The 26,155-nt window shown below is 37.4% G+C and overlaps 1 protein-coding gene across 11 annotated transcripts; it reads left to right on the top strand.

Annotated features, from left to right (window-relative positions):
• Positions 1-25,574, top strand: INSIG2 (insulin induced gene 2). 11 transcript variants are annotated; one of them, XM_019665356.1, is made up of 7 exons: positions 1-25; positions 4,479-4,595; positions 6,850-7,227; positions 20,215-20,339; positions 23,633-23,799; positions 23,979-24,078; positions 25,136-25,574. In XM_019665356.1, the coding sequence occupies exons 3-7, from the start codon at positions 6,984-6,986 to the stop codon at positions 25,175-25,177; spliced, it is 678 nt and encodes a 225-aa protein (XP_019520901.1). In that variant the 5' UTR covers positions 1-25; positions 4,479-4,595; positions 6,850-6,983; the 3' UTR covers positions 25,178-25,574. The 11 variants fall into 11 exon arrangements, with proteins under 11 accessions (XP_019520901.1, XP_019520905.1, XP_019520909.1 ...); XM_019665354.1 differs by lacking the exon at positions 1-25 and adding an exon at positions 38-309; XM_019665355.1 differs by lacking the exon at positions 1-25 and adding an exon at positions 2,231-2,297.
• Positions 25,575-26,155: the final 581 nt, after the last annotated feature.

The following is a 26,155-nucleotide window of genomic DNA, read 5'->3' as shown; positions in this document are numbered from 1 at the left end:
ATCCCAGAAGATGGCGGAGGCGGGGGTGAGTTGGGGTCCCCCGGCGACGCGCCAGTGACTTTGTGCTGAGGGAAGCGGTCTGAGGAAGGGGGTGGCCTTCGGGAACAGAAACTGCTGGTGTTTTTGCAGCCTAGGAACCCTGATGGCAAGTGCGGGAGCCAGGACCGCAGATGGGCCCTGAAGGGCGAGGGGCTCCGCTTACCTGGAGAAGGGTCGGAGAGGTCCGGAAGGGGACAGCGGGGTCGGGGCGAGGCCAGCGGAGAGGTCGCGGCTCCCCGAACATTGGAAGAGGGTCCGAGAGGAAAGAAGGTTGGAGGACGGCGGAAAGGGCGACTCTGGAGATCTGATGGGGGTGGAGGCCGGCGAGCTGTCAAGCATGAAGCTGTCAGGATTTGGGAGGCTTGTAGCTTGGGGAGATTGAGGCTTGGGAGGGGAATGGATCCAAAAAAGGCAGCTATTGCAGTAAGTTTAGAATCCACAAAAAGGTATGTTGATGTAGCGTTTGAGGAGTGGGACTTTGGCATTTTGGATTGGAATTGGAAATCTTTGGAGTAGGTGTGTAGGTATGCCAAAGAGAGCTCTCGTTGAGACCTAGAAGTCGGTTGGTGATAGTTCCTGGGATTTTAGAGTTAGTCAGTGGGGATTAGCAATCTGGAAAAGGAAAGCAGCGTGGATGATGGGGGACGGGTGCTAAAAAAAAATGGTAACGGGCCCAATTGCCCCGTGAGTGGTGGGAAAAGAGTTTTGAAGTACAGTGTTAGCTAGATAGTCTAGGAAAAATATGCCAGGAAGAGCTTACTGTTTTGTAGGCTTGGTGAAGAAATGCTTTAAGAAGAAATGGATAGATTTGACAGCTGGGTCACTGAAACTGGCCCAGATCAGTATTGCAGTGGAGCTGAGGTTGCTGGGGAAGAAGACACTCTCCAGTCCTGGGTGCTGGAATACTGAAGGCAGCCAAGCAGCGGCTAGATGGTGTTTTCCAACTTTTGAGTTTGGCCTTGATAGCAAACCACTGTGTGAAAATGAATGAAGCTGATGCTGCCACGAATAGGTGTCCCACAGTAAAAAAATTTAGCCATGTATTTTCTATTTTTCCCCTTCATTCTTTCTTTGGATATTATATTGAGTAGTGTGTTTTGTTAGAGTTCTCAATACACACCTGATATAAAATGGCCAAGCTGTAAATTGTGTACGTTTGGGAAAGGTTGATTCTTTATAACCTGATAACTTGTTTTTGCCTATGGTGGGCTGGAAAGGAAAGGATAAAATACAATTCAGTAATTTAAAGACAGCTTGTTTTCATTATTATCAGAAAATTCTTCTCAAGCAATGGAGTAACCTTTTTAGGGACTGAGATTTGACATTTAAAAGCAACAATGGGATGTGAATACTGCTAGCTTAATGGTTTCTATGTTTGGGTTTTAATGTCCAGAGGAAAAATGAATTTCAGTGTCTTCAAGGCAAATATGTTTTTCTTCCTGGAAGTTTTTAGTGTCCATAACCTATGATTCACGTGTATGTGCTTTTATTTAAGGAGAGTTAAACTTTTTCATTAATTTAAGTGTGTTTTACCTAATGTTAATGCTTATTCTATTTCGAGAATGCCATTCTAATTAAGAGAGCATATGATGAAAAAGATGGGAGGTAGTAATTTAATTTTATTATTTAGTGGCCTATGTGACCTGAGCACAGGGTGATCTGAGGGAACAAACATACTTCTGTGATTACTAATCATTGGAAGATGAATGATCTTGTTTGATTTTAGGGGTTGTTGCAATTATTGAAATGCAACCGATTTTAAAGGTTACTAGAAGGTTTTGTTTGTGTGTTTGTTTTCAATTACTATTGCCTGAAATTGTTTCAGTGGCAAATATCAACTTTGATTTTCACTCACAAATCCCTCTTTTGTTCACCTAAAAGTGATAATATTAATCCATTAACAGGTAGTCATATTCATATACCTGGAATAATTATTTTTCTAGTTTTGATTATTTGTTGTTTACCCAAACTATTAGAACTTTTTTTTTTTTTGGTGGTTGTTGTTGTTGCTGCTGTGATGTCTTTATAGAAATTGTAGGTCAGGGCTCAAGGTAAAATGTTTCATGTCATGTGGAATTTTTTCTTTGTCAGTTGTTGAAAAGTATCGCTTTGGTATTAACAGTAGTTTATCAACATGACTTGAAAAACTTTCTTGTGTGGTACTTAAATTGTTTTTGTATGGTGTTTGTAGGTGGAAGCAATGTAGTGAAATGGACAGTAGTCTGGATGTGGAGTCAGAGTGCTTGGGGCTAGTCCTGGTAATACCTGGTAACAATTTTATGATCTCAGAAATTTACTTAACCAATTTTATTTTGTAAAATGTGGATTAAAAATACCTGCCTACTTACCAAGATTACTGTTGAGGATCTATTGAGATCCTGTCCTTTAAACGGTATTTTTATACCACAGACTCCTTCCTTGATCAGCAAATTATTTATCAAGTAATCTAAAGTTTTCAAATATACATTATTTTTTAATTTTGGAGAACTCAATTTATCATTGATGTAAGAAACATATTTAAAGGCATAGGTATGCTTGGTTCTCAGAAAATAGTATCAATACTTAATCAGAAAAACAAACTTTAAAAGCAAACAAATTAGGGGATACTTATTCCAAGAGCTTTCACTTTAAAATAACCCACTCCCCTAGTGTGTGACTAATATTACAAACAACATGCTTTTTTAGGAACTTAATTGTTCCACAGTAAGGAGTTGAATGGTCTTGTGGAATTTCTTAACCCTTTCATGAGTCTGCCAATTTCCAGGAGTTCACTTTACATGTTTGTGGCAGCAAGATCCAGTAGAACAGCCTTGATCGTGCCACTTCACTTGACCACTTTGGATCTCATTTGCTTTGCCAGTAAAATGAAAGAATTGTTAGATCACGCGTCCTTAACTTCTTTTGGACTTTAGAGTACTTGGTGTAAATTGTGGAATTCCCTTCCCAGAAAAATGCACATCTGCACAACTTTTTTGTTTTTGTTTCGCATCAGATTCACATACGCCTTGGAATAGGTGATCTCCTAGTTATGTTCCACTTCTTAAATTTTGGGATACTGTGATTCTAAAGCATTTTAGCTTTTATTTTTGTCTACAGTAATTATATACTGCTGTATTATGCAGTCACAAAATTAGATTTTTGGACTTAAAAAAAATTAGTTTAAAAACGCATTCAAATAAACATCAAACAAATGTTGTGTTATTTTAAAGAAAACTTTTGGGGTGAAGTAGGAAACAATGAACAAGCACTGCTAGTAAAGGATAAACAGCTGTGGTAGAGTAACATAAATAAAGAGTTTAGAAAGTCTATAGCAGCTTTGAAATTCATTGAGGAAAGAGCCCCTGGCAATCAATGGCTCTCAGTGGAGGGTATTGCCTGTCTGGGGGCTTTTGGAAATATGTAGGGTCATTTTTATTTGTCTCACATTGGGGAAGGAGCATGCACTGGCGCTTAGTGAGCACAGGCCAGGGATGCTAAATCTTTTGCAATGCTTAGGGCAGTGCCACAGAACAAGGAATTGTCCTGCCCAGAATGCCAATGCCCTTTGACAAACACTGGGAGGTGATTGTGAAATGAGGCCTACCACAACTGATATAACTTTGAAAACTGAAGTTATTTTACTGTTTTTAAAAAAGTTATACATAAAATATCCTTTGCCATTAATTCACTTTTGGAAAAAAATTCATAAACGTAAATAAATGATTTACTAGGCAATTTGGGTTACTTAAAATGTATTTACAGTGACCCTTGAACCACATGGGTTTGAACGGAGGCCCACTTATACATGGATTTTTGCGGTAAATACAGTTGGTCCACAGTACTGCAGGTTTCCTATCCGCAGGTCCAACCAAACATGGATCGGAAACAGTATTTTCAGTCCACGGTTGGGAGCCCACAGATACAGGGGACCCCCGTATGCATTGTTCTATGCCATTTTATATAAGGGATTTGAACACCTGCAGATTTTGATAGCTATGGGGGCTCCTGGAACCAATCCCCTGCAGATATCGAGGGCCGACTGTAGTTAAGTTTTGGGGAGATCAAAAGTTATATGCAAAAAAAAAAAAAGTTATATGCAGATTTTCAAGTGCACAGGCATTGGTGTCCCTAACCCTTGCGTTGTTCAAGGGTCAGCTGTATACTGTTTGCCTTTTAGTAGCCGTTTTAATGGCAGAAGTTGGAGTTTGCTGTGTCTACTGGAAATTTGGAGAGTCAACTATTGGTCTAATGTAGTAAGTTGGCTGTATAATTTTTTTTCTTTTCAACATCTTTTTAGACCTTGATCTAGTTCTAGTACATTTAAAGAAAATTTCAAGGTGTTTGTACATTTATTCTCATGGTCTTTGCACTATTATACAGTGGCCTACTTACACTGACATTTGTACCTTGAGAATATATTATGATTGAGATTATTTTCTAATGTCTACCCATCTTTTCAGTAACCAAGTCCTCGACTGTAGACCCATGTGCCAAAAGAGAAGTCTGAGGAGTTGGGCTGGACTGGCAGTCAAGGTTTAGAGGGAAGACAAGGGGTTTTGGAGTCAGTCATATGTAAGGTAAAATTCAGGTTCCAATACTGCATGTCATGTGACCATAAGCAAGTTACAAAATCTCTTTGACTTACACCTTCATTTGTAAAGTGAGGATGATCACACCTGCTTTTAGGGTTATTTTGAAGATTAGGGTTACTATGTGTCTGGCATGGATTAGGCTCTCCATACATGGGTGCTTTATCAATAGTCATGATCGTGATAATGATAAAGATGAAGAAGAATGCTGTAGCTACTGAATACCTCACTAAGTGACCCGAACACATGCCATGCTGACATGGCAGATACCACAGCAAGGAATAGTCTGCAAGACCAACTAGGAGGAGGTGTTTCTGGACTTTTTCAGTTGGCATTTAGAGTCTATTGTCCCATGAATTAGCTGTAATATATACTGTTTTCTGCAGTCCTCTAAGCTGTAGAGCTCAGTTATGCTATAAACTAAGTAGGTAATGGAGAACTGTGCATAGCTTTAGGACAGAATTCTCCCCCTGGGTGTTGTGCACAGAGCTTTGGGTGTAATAGAGGCTTCGGAAAACACTCTTGTCTGTTTATCACATGAAGTTGATAGGCTGCAAAAGTTGCTAGTAGTTACAGATATTCTCATTTTCATACTGATGATTTCTAAAGTCAGCACCCCTCTCTATTTACACATAAATTTTGTTTTAAAATTGATTTGTAAGGTAGTTTGAAACTTGGAAACGCAGAGGAAATGTATTGGGTTGTCGGAAAAGTCATGATGCATTTTTGCAACGGAAAACATAGAAAAAATACGTCATGACTTTTCTGACAACCCAATACTTTAAATGATGATTAAGTGCTAGGTTTGCCTTCTGAAAGGCCCGCTTAACCCAGTGTAGTTTGATTCAAAAAGTTTACCCAGTTTCATTAAACAAATAGGAATATATAGAGCTCCCCCACTATGGGCTAGGGAGGCACCTTTCTGGGTACATAGGCACAGCGGAGACGTGACAGTGAATCAGATCTATAGAAAAAGTTTATAACCCATAAAGCAACTATACATATCATTATAAGGGAGCTATAGGAAACATCATTTATGTGCTGACTTGTGATGATGCCCAAGGTAAATTATTGTTGGGTGGGATAAAAGTAAGTTACAAAAATAGTCTGTATAGTGTTATTCCATTAAAAAAATCGTATTTATAGAAAACATAGAAAAATATGCAACAGTTTGGGAGGCTGAACATTGTGATTAGAATGAGGGCTTTGGAGTCAGGTGGCAGGGATTTGAATCCCAGTTTGGCCTCTTTTTAGGGATATAAACTTGGTTAAGTGACTTAACCTTTCTTTGCTTTTTTGCCTCACCTGTAAAATGGACATGATAATTACACTTACCTTTTAGGGTTATTGTGAAAGTTATATGAGTTACCGTATGTCAGGTGCATAGAAAAGCCTCAAAAGTCTTAAACACACACAAAGGAAAGATCATTTTGGTTAGTGGAATAAACAAATAACCTACACTGATTGTACATTTTAGGAGTCAGGATCTGTGTGGATAAAACTCATTAAAGTAGGTTATTCTTCATATTTAGCTTCCTTTCTTCTGCTCCCTACTCCACCTTTCTCTTGAAACTCCCATGACTGCAACAAGGGTGGGTGGATTGGGTCAAGACAGGGGTGGGACACAGCTGTGGCTCTAGAGAAAGGGTCACGACTGGTTTCTGTGCTTGGTGTATGTGTAGGTGAATGTGTGGTGACTGCTTTTGGTAAGACACTTTTGAGCAGAAATTCAAATATATAAGCATTAAATATTAAAACACGTCCTTTTGTTCCTCTCTGGAGGTTGTCCACATGAGCAAGTCACATTTTACTATGAACAATTCAATGTTGTCAGTCAGAATGTGTTAATTTTCTGTAAAGTATAAATTTATTTTCTGTAAAGTATAAAAATTTAGGTAGATGAAACAGAAATCTGGATTTTGATCTTCCAGATTCTGGTGGGAGTGCCTCAGATAACCTGCTCAGCTTTTCTCTGAGGCGGAGCAAACTGCTCTTACTATTATTCTAAGTCTCTTTGGTTACTTATTCTGTCCTAGTAAATGTAAGTGTAGTACTTTTTTTTATTATTACATCATGCATATAAAATGTTTTTTAAACCTTTTCTTATTCAGTCAACAACTGATATAAGTAAATATTTGTTTGTTATTTCATTATTTGTCCCTTTAAATTAATTAGTATTGAAATCAGGAAAATTATATAATCATTACGCCCACATTGATTTCTTTTTTCTTATCTCTTGCAGGATTTCTGGTAGGTCCTGTTTTAGGACAAGATACTATACTGTTGAAACATCAATCTGATTTGATTCACAGACAGTTGGCTTTTCAGCTGGGAAACCATTTTTTTTTTTTGGCGGCTTACTGACCTTATGAAACGATGGCAGAAGGAGAGACAGAGTCACCTGGGCCCAAAAAGCATGGCCCCTATATCTCATCTGTGACTAGCCGCAGTGTGAATTTGATGATTCGTGGAGTAGTGCTGTTTTTTATTGGAGTGTTTCTTGCATTGGTGTTAAATTTACTACAGATTCAGAGAAATGTGACACTCTTTCCACCTGATGTGATTGCAAGCATCTTTTCTTCAGCATGGTGGGTACCACCGTGCTGTGGCACAGCTTCAGGTAGGTGTAGGTTGTTTCTGTGATGCTTAGAAAGAAAATATGGTAAATGAATGTGAATGTTGTCTGAGCAATACATTTTTAAAAATTACCTTTATGGAGGTATAATTTAAATACAATAAATGTGCCTGCTTAAATGAACAACTTGATGAGTTCAGACAAATGCATACAGTCATGTAACCACCACCACAATCAGCTATGAAACATTTCCATCACCTACAGACTCTCTCGTGCCCTCTTGCAGTCCACTCCCCACCCCCAGCCTCAGGCTTCCACTGATCTTTCTATCGCTAGTTTATTTTTGCCTGTTCTAGATTATAATATAAATGGAATAATAGAGTATGTCCTCTTTTGTGTCTAATTTCTGTCTGACCTGTGACCTTTAAACATGTAACCCTAAAAATGTGATTCCCTTAGGGATGAAGCTTTAAATCTCTAAATTTTGTCTTTTCCTCAGCCCATCTCAAATAAGTCTTATTTTAATGATGATCACTGCTGTTTGGTGTTAAGGGTCTGATGTGTGTTTATGGTCTTGTTTTTGAAGTAGATAAAAACTTTAAAGATGAAATAGTTTTATTCAAGTTTAAAGCTTCATATTGTTATTTTTTTAGATTTTTGTATATGCTTATTTTCTTGGCATCTTGTTTTTAGGTGTACCTCAAGAATAATAAATACTTAAGATCAATAAGGTAGATTCTCTTTGCTTAAAATCATTATTTTCCTATTAGATACTTGAGATCTTTTTTTTTTTTTTGGTGGACAGTCTGTGATGGATAAATTACAAAATTCCTATTGATGCAGACCTTTCATAATGGACAGCCCTTTAGCTTTTTCTAATGATAGCTTATTTTTCTATAATAACTTATTAAAGTAATAAAAGGAAGCCATAATTGTATGGTAGAACAGAATTCTGATTGAGGGAGAAAACTGCTTTTTTGAATGTTCGTTTAGTGTCTCATACTTAATTTACATAAATACCTTGCAATATAATGTAGATCCTTCTTGACTCTCATCCTAGAGCTGGAGGTCAAAGGATAAGAAGTTAGGTGTGAGACATTTTAGAATGACCTTGTGAAACCTACTGGACAATTACATAATCCCATTGCGTGGATGGAAGGGCGTTGTCATGGTAAGGGTTCAGTGTGGTTTATATGTTGATGTCTTACTATTACAATATTCACATCCAAAGAGAAGTTGTAAAGGTGATGATTCTTGGTGTCCACAGGGTTATTCTCTGAGAGAAGAGGCAAAATGTACCAAACAGACAAAGAGAAGATAGCATAAGTTATATTTCATCATTCTCTGTTGTATATGTTAGTCCTCATGTATTTTCCTTTCTTTCATTTAAATTCAGAAAAGAGAAAAATGAAGTTTTCCCAACAACTTTTTCTAGTTCTTTGTTTATTTTCTGGTATAGCTGCTGTCTGGTTACCAATAGAAGCTTTTGGAGACTTAGAAGAACATGTCTTTTAAGAATAGACAAAAGGAAGATCAGAGAAGAGGAACTATTATTTACGGAATGTCTGCTAATGTGCTAGACACACCCCTTAACCCCAGGGAGCTATAGAGCAACTTTGGGAGTGAGATGTTTGGCATTGTGCCTATTGGGGGAGGATGAAGAAGCCGAGATGATGAGAGGATAGCAATGAACCCAGGGTTCTAGAGCCAGTGAATGGTTCAGCTAGGTCAAATGTCACATGCCAGGGAAGGGGAAAGAGGGAGCTACTCACACTTCATCCACTCAGGGTGCCTCTTTCACAGCCTCCTGACTAAGTGCCAGGCTTGGATGGAATGTACTGGAGTATGTTGCACTTTCTGCACTGGGACAGGAGAACGTGACTGAGGTTTCATTGTACCTCCATTATGGAGAGGAACAGGTGCTGTGTCTGTACCTGGGATGTGGGCACTTTTGACACAGATTCACACTTTGGAAGGAAAATTCCAGATGTTAATACTACATTTCAGTCAGTTTGTCCCTACTTTCCTTCCATTTTCCAGTCACTAGGTTTCTCACACTTACAGACTTAACCTTACACCTTTTCATTTGGGAATTTGCAATTACATGTCTTGCTTCACTGTTTCTTCTGAAAGCAGTGCATTCTCTGAGGCACCTGGACAACAGAAAATAGGCATTAGGAACTCTAGAGTCCAGTTACTTCTGGTACTGATTTTGTTTGGTAAGTCACGGTGTTTAATAGACGAGGATAAAGATATCAGATTTGTGGAAGTTGCCAAAGATGGAAAATAGATTCTGGCATAATTGCTGCCTGCCCTCCCCCCAAATTTTAGGGAAAATATCAAGAAAAAAGGTAAATGATGTAAGAAACATAGTGTGTAGGAGTTTGCGTGTATATGTAGCATGCATATATTTTTGTCTGTATGTGTTGGTATGCATTTTCAATGCTCTCTAGGCCCTCACCATCTTAAATCAGAAAATCCAATAATTGTCTTCTGATTTTCCTGTCCAACTAATATTCATAGGCCAAGCAACTACCTTCTGGAGGGTCTCCATAATCACACGTTCTGCACGTAAACAGAAGGGCCCCTGGTTATTTGCTACCTTTCTCTATAATACATAGTGCTGGACAATGTGCTATTGCAGCTTCTGGAGGGACAACTAGTAGAACTCTGGTAAATTGCTTTTGATCTCATTTTCCTTGTCTTAGTTCTCTGTTTTTAGTTTTATAATGATTGGTGTTTCAAGTTGCTTATTTTTTAAAAATTATTTATTTTTTTCAGTTACAGTTGACATACAGTGTTATTTTATATTAGCTTCAGGTTTACAATATAGTGGTTAGACATTAATATAATTTATATAATTTATGCAGTGATCCCCCCATTAGCCTAGTACCCACCTGGCACTATACAAGGTCAGACAATGAAGTTCGCGAACTCATCCTAGAAAAAGTGCTACATACCTAGTTGCTGAATATCACTATGGTCACCTTTGAAGTACTCCCCTTGGGAAGCCATGCATTGATGCCAGCGCCTAATCCACTCTTCAAAGCAATTTTGGAATTCTTTTTCTGGAATGGCCACCAGAACTGCCATTTTATTATCCTTGATGTCCTGAATGTCATCAAAATGTCTTCCTTTCAATATTTCCTTTATCTTTGGGCAAAGAGAGAAGTCATTGGGGGTCAGTACAGGTGAGTAGGGAGGGTGTTCCAATACAGTTATTTGTTTACTGACTAAAAACTCCCTCACAGACACTGCTGTGTGAGCTGGTGCATTGTCGTGATGCAAGAGCCATGAATTGTTGGTGAAAAGTTCAGGTCGTCTAACTTTTTCATGCAGCCTTTTCAGCACTTCCAAATGTCAACATGGTGATTTTTTTGTCCAGTTCTTACAAATTCATAATGAATAATCCCTCTGATATCAAAAAAGGTTAGCAACATTATTGCAACAAGTTCACGAAGTTAATTGTCAGACTTCAGTACATAGTTGTTGCAACATTATTGACTACATTCTCTATGCTGTACTTTATGTTCCTGTGACTATTTTATAACTACCAAAATTTGTATTTCTGAATCCATTACCTTTTTCACCAGCTCCCCAACCTCACTCTCCTATGACAACCATTACTTTGTTCCCTATATGAGCCTGATTCTGTTTTGTTTGCTCATTTATTTTGTTCTTTAAATTCCACATATAAGTGAGATCATATGGTATTTGTTTTTCTCAGTCTGACTTATTTCACTTAGCATAATACCCTGTAGGTCCATCCACGTTTTTGCAAATAGTAAGATTTCATGCTTTTTTATGGCCGAGTAATGCTCCATTGTGTATATGTATCACTTCTTTATCCATTTGTCTGTTGATGGGTAGTTTGGTTGCTTCTATATATTGGCTATTGTAAATAGTTCTGAAATGAACATAGAGGTTCGTATATCTTTTCAAATTAGTGTTTTGGATTCCTTTGGATAAATACCCAGAAGTGGAATTTCTGGGTCATAAGGTAGTTCTAGTTTTAATTTTTTTAGGAACCTTCAAACCATTTTGCATAGTAGCTGCACCAATTTGCAATCCCACCAACAGTGCACAAAGGTTCCTTTTTCTCTACATCCTCGCCAACACTAGTTGTTTGTTGATTTATTGATGATAGCCATTCTGACAGGTACGAGGTGGTGTCTCACCATGATTTCCATTTGCATTACTTTGATGATTAGTGACATTGATCATCTTTTCCTATGTCTATTGGCCATCTGTATGTCCACTTTGGAGAAATGCCTATTCAGGTCCTCTGCTTATTTTTTAATTGGATTGTTTGTTTTTTTGGTGTTGAGTTTTATGAGATTTTTATAAATTTTGGATATTAACCCCTTATCAGATGTATCATTAGTTAATATCTTCCCTATTCATTAGGCTGTCATTTGTTTTGTTGGTGGTTTCCATTGCTGTGCAAAAACTTTTTAGTTTGATATAGTGCCACACTTTTATTTATTTATTTTTGTTTCCATTGCACGAGGAGACAGATCAGAAAAAATATTACTAAAAACAATGTCAAAGAGTTTACTGCCTATGTTTTCTTTTAAGAGTTTTATGGTTTGGGTCTTACATTTAAGTCTTTAATCCATTTTGAGTTTATTCTTGGATATGGCATAAGAAGGTGGTCCAGTTTCATTATTTTTTGCATGTTTTTGTCAAGTTTTCTCAACACCGTTTATTGAATAGAGTGTCTTTATTCCACTCTATAATCTTGCCTCCTTTGTCATAGATTAAATGATTGTATAGGCATGGGTTTATTTATCTTTGGGCTCTCTATTCTGTTTTGTTGAGCTGTGCATGTTTTTTAATGCCAGTACCATGCTGTTTTGATTACTATAGGCTTGTAGTATAGTTTTATATCAGGCAGCGTGATAGCTTCAATTTTCTTCTTTCTCAAGATTGCTCAAGATTCAGGGTCTTCTGTGGTTTGATATAAATTTTAAGATTATTCTACTTCTGTGAAAAATGCCATTGGTATTTTGATAGGGATTGCATTGAATTTGTAGATTGCTTTGGGGAGTATGGACATTTGAACGATGTTAATTCTTCCTGCCCTTTAGTATGGTATATATTTACATTTATTTATATCTTCTTCAATGTCTTATAGTTTTCTGAGTACATGTCTTTTACCTTCTTTGTTAAATTTATTCCTAGGTATTTTATTTTTTTGATGCAATTGTAAATGGGATTGTTTTCTTAATTTCTCTTTCTGACAGTTCATTATTGGTGTATAAAAATACAACTAATTTATGAATATTAATTTTATGTCCTGCTACTTTACTGAATTCATTTATCAGGTTTTTTTTTTGAGGTGGGGATCTTTGGGATTCTCTCTATATAGTATTGTCACATCTGCAAATAATGACAGTTTTACTTCTTCCTTTCCTAGTTGGATGTCTTTTCTTTCTTTTGCTTGTCTGGTTGCAGTGTCTAGGACTTCCAGTACTATGTTGAATAAAAGTAGTGGAAGCGGACAGCCTTGTATTGTTTTTGATCTTAAGGAAAATGCTTTTAGCTGTCCCTATTGGGTATGATTTTAGCTGTGAGTTTGTCATATATGTCCTTTATTATGTTGAGGTATGTTTTCTCTAGTCCCTCTTGGTTGAGTTTTTATCATAGATGAATGCTGAATTTTGTCAAATACTTTTTCTGCACCTATTGATAAGATCATATGATTTTTATCATTTATTTTGTTTATGTTGTGCATGACATTAATTGATTTGTGGATATTGAACCAACCTTGCATCCTAGGAATAAATCTCACTTGATCATGGTATATTATATATATATATATATATATATATATATATATATATATATTTTTTTTTTTTTTTAGCTGAGCCATCCTGCCACCTGTTGGCAGCACAGCGGCAGCTCAGCTCAGGCCAGGCATCCAACCACTGTTGCTCAGAGCTCAAACTCTTGAGTGAGCTCTTACCCAACCCAATATCGGCTAGCCCTATATTATCTTTTTAATGTATTGCTGTATGTGGTCTGCTAATATTTTGTTGAGGATTTTTGAATCTGGGTTCATCAGGGATATTGGCCTATAATTTTCTCTTTTTTTTGTACTGTCTGTCTGGTTTTGGAATCATGACCTTGTAAAATGAGCTTGGGAGCCTCCCCGACTCTTGAATATTTTTGGAATAGTTTGAGAAGGATAAGTGTTAATTTTCTTTGACCATTTGGTAAAATTTACCTATGAAGCCATCTGGTCCAGGACATTTATTTGGAGCTTTTTGATTACTGATTTGATTTCATTAGTAGCAATTGGTTTGTTCAGATTTTCTGTTTCATCTTGATTTAGTCTTGGAAGATTGTATGTTTCTAGGAATTTATCCATTTCTTCCAGATTGTCCAATTTGTTGACATATAATTGTTTGTAATATTGGGTCGTCGGGAAAGTCATGACATGTTTTTCTATGTTTTTCAATGCAAAAATGCGTCATGACTTTCCCAACGACCCAATATTTTCTCATAATCCTTCGTATTTCTGTGGTTGGTGTCAGTTGTCACTTTTCCTCTTTCACTTGTGATTTTATTTTATTGGGCCTTCTCTCTTTTTTTTCTTGATGAGTGTTGCTAAACGTTTATCAATTTTTATTTTTCAAAGAACCAACTATTGGTTTCATTGACCTTTTGTAATTTTTTTTTAGATTCTATTTTCTTAGATTCCACTCTGATATTATTATTTCCTTTCTTTTCACTGTGGTTTTTGTTTGCTGTTTTGTTTTCCTAGTTCCTCTAGGTGTAAGGTTAGAGTGTTTGAGACTTTTCTTGTTTTTTGGGGATAGGCCTGTATTGCTATGAATTTCCCTCTTAGGATTGCTTTCTCTATATCCCACAGATTTTGGATCATTGTGTTTTCATTTTCATTTGTCTCAAGGTATCTCTTTATTTTTTCCTTGATCTCATTGTTGACCCAGTCATTATTTAGTAGCATGTTATTCAGCCTCCATGTGTTTGTGTGTCTTTCAGTTTTTTTCTTGTAACTGATTTCTAGTTTCATACCATTGTGGTAGGAGAACACACTTGATATGATTTCAGTGTTCTTAAATTTATTGAGACTTTTTTTGTGGCCTACCATGTGACTGATCTTGGAAAATATTTCATGTGCAATTGAAAAGAATGTATATTCTATTGCTTTTGGGTGAAATGCTCTAAAAATGCCAATTAAATCTATCTGGTCTAGTGTGTCATTTAAGGCCACTCTTTCCTTGTTGATTTTCTGTCTGGAAGATCTGTCCATTGATGTCAATGGGGTGTTAAAGTCCTCTACTATGATTATATTACTGTCCATCTCTCCCTTTGTGTCGGTCAATATTTGCTTTATATATTTAGGGGCTTCTATATTGGGTGCATAAATATTTACAAGGGTTATATCCTCTTATTAGATTGATCCCTTTATCATTATATAATGCCCCTCTTTGTCTTTTATAGTCTTTGTTTTAAAGTGTATTTTGTCTGATGTAAGTATTGCTACTCCAGCTTCTGTTGGTTTCCATTCACATGAAGTACCTTTTTCCATCCCATTACTTTCAGTCTGTATATGTCTTTTGATCCGAAGTGGGTCTCTTTTAGACAGCATATGTATGACGCTTGCTTTCTTATCCATTTAGCTACCCTGTGTCTTTTGATTGAAGCACTTAATCCATTTACATTTAAAGTGATTATTGATAGATACATAGTTATTGCCATTTTATTATTCATCTTTATGTTCTCCCTGCTGCAGCCCCCCCCTCTACCCCCTCCACTCAACTTCTTCTTAAAGAAGTTCCTTTAACATTTCTTGTAATAATGTCTTGGTGGTGAGGAACTCCTTTAACTTGTTCTTATCTGGGAAGCTCTTTATCTCTCCTTCAATTTTAAATTGTCCTGCCAATCCCTTCTGGCCTGCAAAGTTTCTCTTGAAAAATCAGCTGACAGTCTTATGGGAGCTCCCTTATAAGTAACTAGTTGCCTTTCTCTTGCTGCTTTTAGGATTCTCTCTTTTTCTTTAACCTTTGTCATTTTAATTATAATGTTTCTTGTGGCCTGTTTGAGTTCATCTTGTTTGGGACTTTGTGCTTCCTGGGCTTGTATATCTATTTCCTTTACCAGGTTAGGAAAGTTTTCAGTCATTATTTCTTTTTTTTTTCTTTTTTCTTTAAGTTGAGCCATCCTGCCACCTGTTGGCAGCTCAGCGGCAGCTTAGCTTGGGCCGGGCATCGAACCGCTTTTGCTCAGAACTTGCACTCTTGAGCAAGCTCTTAACCAACTGAACCACTTGGGGTCATTATTTCTTCAAATAATCCCTTGCTCTCTCTCTTCTCCTTCTGGTACCCCTATGATGCTTGATGTTGTCCAGAGGTCTCTTAAATTATCCTCATTTTTTTGGATTCTTTTTTCTTTTTGCTATTCCGATTGGGTGTTTCCTGCTACCTTGTCTTTCAAATTGCTGATTTGATACTCTGCTTTGTCTAGTCTGCTGGTGACTCCTTCTAGTGTATTCTTCATTTCTGTTACTGTATTCTTCGCTTCTGACTGGCTTTCTTTTATGGCTTCTGTGTCCTTTTTTAGGCTTGCTATCTCTTTGTTGAAGTTTTCACTAAGTTCCTTGAGCATCCTGATAACCATTATTTTGAACTCTGTATCTGCTTGATTGCTTGTTTCCATTTCATTTAGTTATTTTTGTGGAGTTTTTTCCTATTCTTTCATATGGGACATATTTCTGTCTCCTCATTTTGGCTCCCTCCCTATGTTCATTTATATGTAGTAGGCAGATCTGCTATGTCTCCCAGTCTTGGTCGAGTGGTCTTTTGTAGTAGGGGTCCTGTGGGGCCTAGTGGCACAGTCTCCCTGGTCACCTGTTCCAGGTGCTCCAGGAGTGTCCCTTGTGTGGGTTGTGTGTGCTTTCCTATTATAGTTGAGCTCTGATTGCTGTTAGCCCGTCAGTGTATGGGACTGAGCCTCAGTCTGAATGGCTGTGGGTATGGCCATGTCCACATCTTACGGGCTGCTGTGTGGGGGGCTTACCTCATGGAGTGAGATTTGCCCCAGTTAGCCCTGGTGCCTGCTGAGACCGCCCTTTGTGTGTGCTTGATTAAGTTCTTTATGTGCAGTACATTAGAATTGGAGTTAGAAACCTCTTGAATATTGTTGAGGGCCACAGAGGAATCTTTCTGAAGAATAAATAGGAGAAAAAAATGACAACTGTCATTGTGTGGATAAAATAACGAGAAGTTGACTCAAAAATCATGGGTTACCCGAGTGTGTTCATACCTATGAAACTAATGTCTAATTTAAAAAGAAAAAACAAATCTTTATTGTTTAGCCATGCAGTCATTTACCCAATTCCTGGAGAGCCCTTTGAGACTCCTGCCTCTCTCTCTTACCTCCCACATTCAGTTTCCAAGTTTTACATCTTTTCTCTCTCTCTTTCTTGGTCCAGGTCCTCAACAACTCTGCTTGGAATTTTCAGTCTTTTCTCTTTTCTGTCCCTAATTTGCACCAGCCTCCAGGCTCCCCTCCCCTGTCTTGTACTGTATACTCACTGCTGGAACAGTGATTGCCTCTCTATCTGCTACAAGTGTGATGCATTATTTTCCTGGCTCCCCAGTTGCTGCAGGGTAAAGTCTCTATGGTGTGACCCTTGACTGCTTTTATCTTCTTTGGAGTCTTTCTGAACCCTGAGCTCCCTTTCTGCCTAATGCTTACAATTTGCAGGTGACCCCAGGCATTTTCTGTTCCCTATGCTTTTCCTCAAATGCTTTGCTGTGATTAGAAAGCCTTTTCCACACCACTCAACTGCTGAATTCTCCTGCCTCAAGGATCACCTCTTCTGTGAAAGTTCCCTGACACCCCCGTACCCCACCTTGCCTCAGCACGTGCTGGGGGAAGGTTGGGCCTCCACTGGGCCCTGTCAGTACTACCCCAAACACATGACTGTATGTAACTTTCTGTGGTCACTTTGGGAATGGGATCATGTCTTACTCTTTTTTCTTTTTAAATCCCCAGCAAATACCAAGAACCAGAGACATTGTGGGAGCTTAAGTATTTGTTGAATTAAAACGTTGCCTATCCTATAAATAGTTTTCCACAAAAGTATATCTCGTTGTGGTTTTGTTTTTTTCAGCCCCTTTTCTTGGCAAAATGTTTAACTGTTCCTTTTAGTATATCACTGCATTAAACACGTTATGATGAAAAAGTGATGACAATATTGATGTTTTGTAAACTTTTTTTTGTTTTTAGCCTTGGTAGGCTGCAACTAGTCACTGGGCAGTAACTTAAATATATAGACGTACCTTGGAGATATAGCAAATTTTATTCTAGACCACCACAATGAAGCAAATATTGCAATAAAGCGAGTTACATGAATTTTTTGGTTTCCTAGTGCATATAAAAATTATGTTTACACTATACTGTCGTCTGTTAAGTGTGCAGTAGCATTATGTCTAAAACAACAATGTACATACCTTAATTAAAAAGTACTAACCATCATCTGAACCTTCAGCTAGCCGTAATATTTTTGCTGGTGGAGGGTCTTAACCTTCAATTTGTAGAAAACGCAATGTCTGCAAAGCGCAATAAAGCGAAGCACAATCAAATGAGGTCTGCCTGTATCCTAACAAATGTGAGTTTTGCATCAGAGAACCATCTGATTAACCAGGACTGTGTTTGCATATGATTTTACGCAGGCATGATTTTAACAGAAAGGGTAGAAGAAGCCCAGACATACCTCTGCCGAGCTCTTAAACAGTAGAGCCTCACTGTGCTGTAGATATTGCTATCAGAGTCTGCCATGCCTTTATTTAAAGGGAAGAAAGAAGACATTTAATGGGAAGTGACAAGCTTCCTCGAATTCTCCCCTCTCAGTGAGCAACCAGAACCATGCATACTCAATGGATTTGATTTTTATTGGCAAATCCCAAGGTTGGCAGCATGGCAGTTAAATTCCTTTTGTGTTTTTGCTTTCTCTCCACAGTTGTCTCTCACTTGCAAGTCTGACATCACATGCATAAAAATATAGTCAATTTTACTTATTTATGTCCTCGCACACACATGTCAGCACTCTCTCTATGTGATAATACTTTACCTATGGCATCAGCTGCTGAGAAAAATTGACTTGGAATGCCTGATCTTAGTTGATTTTACTCTGCAACAGGCAAAGGGAGGGGAGAGAGAGCGAGAGTGAGTGCGGGATGACATATGGGCTGTTAGTATCATGACCCCGTTAGGAAAAAGAGGAGGTGTGCTATTTATTTAGATGTATTTCAACTCTCAGGCATGCTTGTTGCTATTATACTTTAATTTTGTTGAAATTTGGAAATGCTGTCAGTTAATCTCACAGGATTTTAGAGCAGCCTTTTAAATAGGAATTTACAGTAAGTCCTCACTTAAAAGCCCAGATAGGTTCTGCAGCTTTCCATGAAACCATGTATAGCAAAACTAATTTTACCATCGGCTAATTGATATAAACAAGAGTTAATTTCCTACAATGTTGTAATGAAAACATAGTATAACTTGTAAATTTTTGGAGCTCTGCATAACCGGTGGTTGTTAATCTCTTGATGGGCCATGAATTGTCTATATTCAGCAAAAGCCTAACTCTTAAAGAGCAACTGCAAGTGTTTTGTGGATGAGAAAACGTACATATCATTGTAGCATCTCACCTCCAGATGGAAGGGTGGTCTTGCAGCCTCTTCTTCGTGCTGCTCCATTGGTCTGCTAGCCTGTGGTATTTGATATTAATGGACTTCCATTTTGGAGATTGAATGCATTGTTTGTGAGGTATAGCTAGCCAACACCAGGCCAGGCAGAGGCTGCTGACCCTCAGGTACTTAGACCTTGGCATGGTCGTTCCATGCTATGTCATGGATAGTATTAGACATTTTAAACATGCTTATCAACTGATGTGACAGTGGTCTTTATTACCGAATGGCAGCATAACCATTCTGTTTTTAGGAAGATTGGCAAATCAAAGCTGCCTAGCTATTTGCTGTTCAATTTAATCTGTGGAAGTACTTTTTCCTTATAACTTGTTGCAGGAAGTTTTGGTTCATTGCCCTTTATTTTTAATGACTAACTTAGTGCTTAAAATCGTCTCCAACTAAATCAACAAAAAGTTAAGGTTCGTCAAGAATTTAAGTTAAAAATTGAGTGAGAATGTTTTGAGTCTCAGTCATAGACATTTTGTGTATAGCTATTCATAATTAGTTACACATTTGGCAGTCAAGATGTTCTTTGCAAAAGTAAGAAATGTACTAAAATGACGTCTTAGTCTTTTAACAGTGAATTTAAGTTTTTGCTGATTTATAATTCTTATAGACCATGTTTCCTCCATTTTTTTTCTATGTGCAGAATGAGTCTTATGTGTAGATTTCTGTTGAGCATTTCCAGCTCTGACAATATGACCTAGAGTCTCACCAGAGGGCCAGGGTGGAAGGCAATGTCAGATCAAGGTGCTAGATGCAGGAGACCGAGACAGGAAGCCGAAGGGGCAAGGATGACCTGTACGACAGGACAGCCATCGCCATCTGAACATTGTGTGTGTGATGAGCTTATTGGACTGTGTTTAGCCTCTAGCTTTTCTTTAGATTGGTGGCATTTAATGCCATGTTCCATGGTTGTTATATAGCTTAGAGAGAGCATTGCTTAACTGCCAACCGGTTTGATGCTTCTTAATAACTCTCAGAGATAATTGTAGCAACGTAGCATGAAGCATCCAGGCCAATCTGCTAAATTCTGAATCATATGCTGAAATGGTGTTTTGCCTGTTACACTTTAGAATACTGTTGGAATCGTTTATTATACAACACTTTCTTCAGTGGTGTTCTTCTTATCTTTTTTTTTCTTTTCCCTCTTGGGAGGTAAGTTTAAAATATCAGCAATTAACTTTAAGTAACTTGAAGAGCTTTTCAAAATAATGTTTCCAGTGCTTATGAGGATTCTGGTGACTCTTAGCTTAAGTTTAGCCAGGATAGCGTTGGAGATGACTTAATTTTTTTCTCTCTTTTTCCACAGCTGTGATTGGGTTGTTATACCCCTGCATTGACAGGCATCTAGGAGAACCACATGAATTTAAGAGAGAGTGGTCAAGTGTAATGCGGTGTGTGGCCGTCTTTGTCGGTATAAACCATGCCAGCGCTGTATCCTTTTTGCTGTAATGAAATTTGTAATAACAACCAAAGGTGAACCAGTCCCTTGCAGCTTCACTGTCGCAAACTGTGATATGCCCACTTTGTCATAAAAGGAATGCGCGTCCTATCGTTGAAACAATGCAGTAGTGGCTGTGATGGCTGCATCAGTGTGGGGTTCAGCCCTTCATTTAAGTCCCCATTTTTCCATATAATTTAGAGACTTAGCATGTTTAAAAAATTTCCATGTTTTTCTTAAGTTACTAAATTACTTACCTATAGTTTTGGTAACTTTAGCATTGAAACAGGTACATTTTCAAAGGATGTCTTTCCTCTATTCCTTCATTTAAGATTTGCCAATAAGGACACGTGGTGGCTTCAGAGACTGGTTGTTTTTTGTTTTGTTTTTAATTTAAAAAACCTATAATTATTGTTTTTTAAAGGCAGACTGTCCTTTATTGGTTTTAATCAACACCAGCAAACCACATCCATTTTTGTAAAGGTGGCATACATAGAAATAGCCAACTTAAACCTTGGCCAGAAGGAACTTTTTCCCTAAGGTACATGTTTTTAAACTTTAATCGTTTAAAGAGTCTGACATTTTATTTAGTGATTGAGTATTTTTATAGTGTCCTAGCTAGAAGGGCATTTCCCTTCTCTCCTCTGCCTTACACCCCCCCAGGAAAAAAATGTCTACTTCCAGAACAAAAGATTTTGCCCTCATAAGGATTTCATCCTGTCGTCCTCCCATTCTCTTCCCCCCACCCCCAACTTCCCTTTGTAGAGGAGGATCTGGCAAATGCTAGTTCAGTCTCCCCTTTTCTAGAAGATGTGGCTTAGAAAATGGACGTGCTGGGAGCCTTTGGTGGTGGGAAGAGCAGGAGGTGTGACTCGGGCTGCCCCAGGCTTCCCTGTAACTGCACTGGGCTCAGGGCTGCCAGTTAGCTGGAGAGGGGTTGGGCCATGAGGAAGGGAGATTGCTGTGTCTTTTTTTTTTTTGTCCTTTTTTTAATATACATTTTTTAAAAATTTTATTGGGGAACAGTGTATTTTTCCAGGGCGCATCACCTCCAAGTCAAGTAGCTGGCTTCAGTCTAGTTTTGGAGGGCTCAGCTGTGTAGCTCATGTGGGAATCGAACTGTCAACCTTGGTGTTATGAGCCTGCACTCTAACCACCTGAGCTAACTGGCTGCCCCTGATTGCTGTGTCTTTTACGGACAGTATCAAGGTGTTTCGGAGAAATTTGGAAAGAAGAACCTTGGAAAGAGGCAGGGTCCTAGATGCTGAAAACATATCTGCCTTTTTGTTCCCAGTTGTGCTGGCCCTTGGATTGGAAATCCCCCAGTGGCTGTTATTATTTTGGTTTTCCATTTCCTTTTGTATTAAAGCATTTACCCACATGTTTAATTTGGGGAAATCTTTGATATTTGTCAATTAAACAAATCTAGTCGTTAGGAGGGCTTAAAAAGATAGACTCATAGAAAATTATATCTAGTAGAAAACTTAGAAATCACTTAGTTCCATATTTGCTTTATAAAGATAATAAGACAAATGAATGCTAGGGAGGTGAGGTACTTTGCTAAGTCACTCATACTGTGAGGATGTGCCAGAGCTGAGACCAGACCCCAGAGATCTGACACCCGTCTTCCACCCAGGAGCCCCACCCGTATGTAAATTCTCCCTATCTGGTGGAATAGACCTTTTTATCGCAGACATTTCAGCTATATTTAAGTTGAGAAATTCAGATAGCCTTTTCTGGAATTTAAAAAACTTTACCTAATTTAAATTTTTTGCTTTGGTTCTTTTCTGTCTTCCCCAATGAAATACTTAAATATAGCAATCGTAGCTGTTCTGGCCATCCTTTAAGCAAAACCCCAAATGTTTACAAATTTATAACGTAGACTCAATATTAGGTTACTTAGACTTCGTAAAATCACACAGTACTATTTTTAAGATTGATGTTTTTTACCTGTTAACCCTAGAAGCCGCCTCATTTTGCTTTGACTCAAAGTGAAGTTCAGTCAGTAAGCAAAGATAGAACCCAGTTTATATAAATTCCACACTTTACAAGAATGTTTATGTCATAGAGAAATCAAAGCTCACAAGCTTTTCTTTGTGGAGTTTTAGGTATAAGGCCTGCTAAAAAATAAGAAAAGCTTTCTTTTCCAGAAAGATAACCATAAACTACAAGTTTCTTGTTAAATCAAGACTCAACAGGGAATGACCTTGAGGGAGTGGCCCCTAACAGCTGAGAAGTAAGCACACTGGGTGTTCAGGATACCAGCTGGTCGGGTAGGTGGTGAACAGGGTGTGAAAGGAAGTAGGAAATGGTTTCATATGCAGTTTTTGAACTTCTGCTCTCTTCCCTGTACTCGCAGCATGGCCAGTTAGTTTGGTGAGATATGTAGGCTCCCCTGGGGAGCTGGATACAGAGCCAAGATGTGGCCTTTGGGACATAGATAATGCCCTTTTAATGATACTTGAAATTAATTCCTTTAGTGTAATCCTCTAGCAAAGAAATGAGAAAATTGAATTTGTAAAGCTTCATTTTGTCCAGAGATTTTGGAGTAGAAAAGGGCTGTACATTTGTGAATAGATGCTTAAGTAGGTGATGGAAATAAAATATCATTTGAACAAACTGTCCTATACCAGAATGTCTCAGGCACCAAAATAGCTTAGCAGGTTGCAAGATAATGTTCACTTCAAGGCTTTATCCTCTACAAATTAAAACTGGAACAGTTGACATAATAGAAAGGGATACTGTGTCCTTGGTACTCTTGTTTCTGAACTGCATTATTATAAAATGTGTCTGTCAGTAAATCACATAGACAGTGTCATACCCTGTTAAATAGCTGTCAACTCTTCTATTTTCAAGTTCCTGTATGATTCTCAAGTAATTCTCAACCCTTTTGGGAAGTAATATTGGCTTCCTTTTTAGCAAAAGTGTGTTCCTGTAGTAAAACTTGTGTTCCGAGGCTCCCAGTTACATTTTTAGCAAAGAACGCATTTCTCAAAAAGTGGGTCTGATCTTAAAATTGGAAATGTATATAGAGTGTTTTTTTATTTGAGGACTTAAAGGTTAGTAGGCTCTATTAATGAAATATCATGCCCTCTGTGTGTCTTTAGTAAATACAAGAGACAACTTTAATCCCACCTAATCTCATACATTGTATTAAAAGACTGAATGCACTCCAGAATAAGCAATTAACTCCTTTCTTGACAGTAACATTTCTTATTTTAGAAAAATGCACAGGTGATATTATTTGGGTACAAGTTTTAAGATGACTCTTTAACACTGATCTCAGAAAGTGGATTTTGATAACAACATACAGTTGTCTCTGACACTGGCTGCACTGTCCATTGGATTGTGGTGGACTTTTGATAGATCTAGAACTGGTTTTGGCCTTGGAGTAGGAATTGCTTTCTTGGCAACCTTGGTCACGCAACTGCTAGTCTACAATGGTGTTTATCAGTAAGTATTCTTTTTGGTGCTCGTTTGCTAAAATAAATAAATGATAACTGAATCCAGAACTGAGAGTTTTAAATTGGGTTAGCCACTTTAATCTGAAGAGTAACTGATTTCTGCTGTAATTATCTTAATAAGTGTCATCATCTTTCCTCTGCGTTGTTAAAACATTTCTATTATTCTAGATATACATCTCCAGATTTTCTCTATGTTCGTTCTTGGTTACCTTGTATATTTTTTGCTGGAGGCATAACAATGGGAAACATTGGCAGACAACTGGCGATGGTAAGCTGATGCTTATGTAATCACTTTTCTGTTATTGAGATGTAAGACAAGTTTTCTCCAAATGGCAGTTCTTCTTTAGGGAAAGCAATTTGTGAAGACAGCATCCTTTGAATCTCTTTGCAATTCCATTGAAATAAATCATTGGAAGGATTTAATCACAAGTGTATTAAAAGTTGAAGGAACCACTGGATAGAAAAGCTAAAATGTGTTAGGGATAAAGCGATATGATTTATGCTCCCCTTTTTTAAAAAACTAATTTATAGGTTTCTAATCCATCAAAAAGGAACAATTTTACAAGTGAAAAGAGGCTCTATTAGTAATGATGTTGCTATGATAGATACAAATTAGGACTATCTCCAGCAAATCAAAATGTTTGATCATTTTAGTTGAGAAGGAAAGGACATTGCTGCTGATCCCAGTCAGACATGACTAGGATTGGGGACTAACATTCAGAGGCCACAGCAGTTTCATGAATACGTGTTGTCACTTTTACCATTTTAATCAGCAGAATAGAGTGGTTTCATGTTGCTGTGTTTTTGATAATCTAGCCACCCAATTATTCTAAAAGTGCATTTGTTTCCTTTATTTGGAATTGTGAGTGTACATTTTTATAGTTATACTTTAAAAATATTGTTTTGACTAGAAGCCTTTCCTTCTGAATTTACTGTTATCAGTCCTGGTCTTAAGTTCATGACCTTTCCTTTGATGATTCTTGATGACTCACCTGACTGAGCACTCAGAAACCTACTTTGCTTCCTTGCATATTCTTGGGCTGATCTGAAACGTATCCTGTTATCATTTGCTTATAATGCAGAAACCTCATCTTCCTCCTGTTTTTGACTATGCCTCTTTCACTTCTAGAATGTGAATTTTCCTTTTCCCAATCACATCTATTATTGAATCCTAATAGTTGGGTCAGTATCAGATTCTTTGAGGAATAAAGTGGGTATAGATTAATAAAGTATTAATTTTTAGAACTTTGTAGTTTATAGGGAAATTGCTATTCAAATTAAACCTTAATCTGTTAACCTTTTATTTAACCTTTTACATTTTGCAGTATGAGTGTAAAGTTATCGCAGAAAAATCTCATCAGGAATGAAGAAGGCAAAAATATATTTTTTGTACAGAAAAACAAGATGAAAAGGGCATGTAAATGATAGCTATACCAACGAAACTATGGACTATAAAATTGCCAGGCTGCAGTTTTTCTCCTGATTGGTATATTTGTATTACTGCAATCTGTGATTGCTTCGTCTGTAAATCAGTTGCAAACCTTTATGTATTTGACTTAAATAAGTGTAAAATATATATGCACTGCATTAAAAATGTTGATTAATAGATGAAATTTTTAAATTAATTTTTTAAACATACCATATATTGTATCACAATGTTGATGTGCCAAAATATTCTGTTACTGTCATGCAGAGTATAAGAATGCTTTGAACAATTTAAAAACTTCATGAAATAAAATAAGAGGAAGGCCCAAAAAACATGAATGGAAAGCTGGTATTTTCTCTTTCGCTTACTATTGTGCCTTTTTATGTTTCTAATCACAACAATATGACTTATGGGTGCCCTAGTGTGTAGTTTCTATTTTAATGTTGTTTTAAAGAACTTTGGATGTTTTAATATATGATGAAAATGAACTTCCATAGAACATTTTTCAAACCTGCATTACTGAAGAGAATCAGAAGAATAATTTTCTGTTTTGACAGATTTTACTTGGCAGGAGTAATTACTGATGAGCAGGAGAGGTTATCGGCATTAAATTGTTTTGAGTCTAAACCTGGAAGAGTATATATAATTAAAAGTAAGGACCACTGGGGACTTTAACTAGAATATATATATGTTTTAGAAATACAAATTGACCTCTGCATGCCACAAAGTGTTAAGTGGTGGTATTAACTGTCATTTGCAATACAGAATCCTGCTGCTTTTGTACATGGAACATGTGAAAAACCCCAAACAGATCAAAATGAAATTTCTCATTCTATTGGTTTCTGTTCTTTGGTTCTATAAAGCAAACCACTTTAGCTGGGCTGGGTCATATGACTGATTGTTCGTGGAATGTCACCTG

The sequence above is a fragment of the Hipposideros armiger genome, unplaced genomic scaffold (assembly GCF_001890085.2).
Source record: "Hipposideros armiger isolate ML-2016 unplaced genomic scaffold, ASM189008v1 scaffold_440, whole genome shotgun sequence".
NCBI classification, from domain to species: Eukaryota; Metazoa; Chordata; class Mammalia; order Chiroptera; family Hipposideridae; genus Hipposideros; species Hipposideros armiger.
The sequence above is the reverse complement of the archived record's forward strand: the minus strand, read 5'-3'. Positions and strand labels throughout refer to the sequence as shown.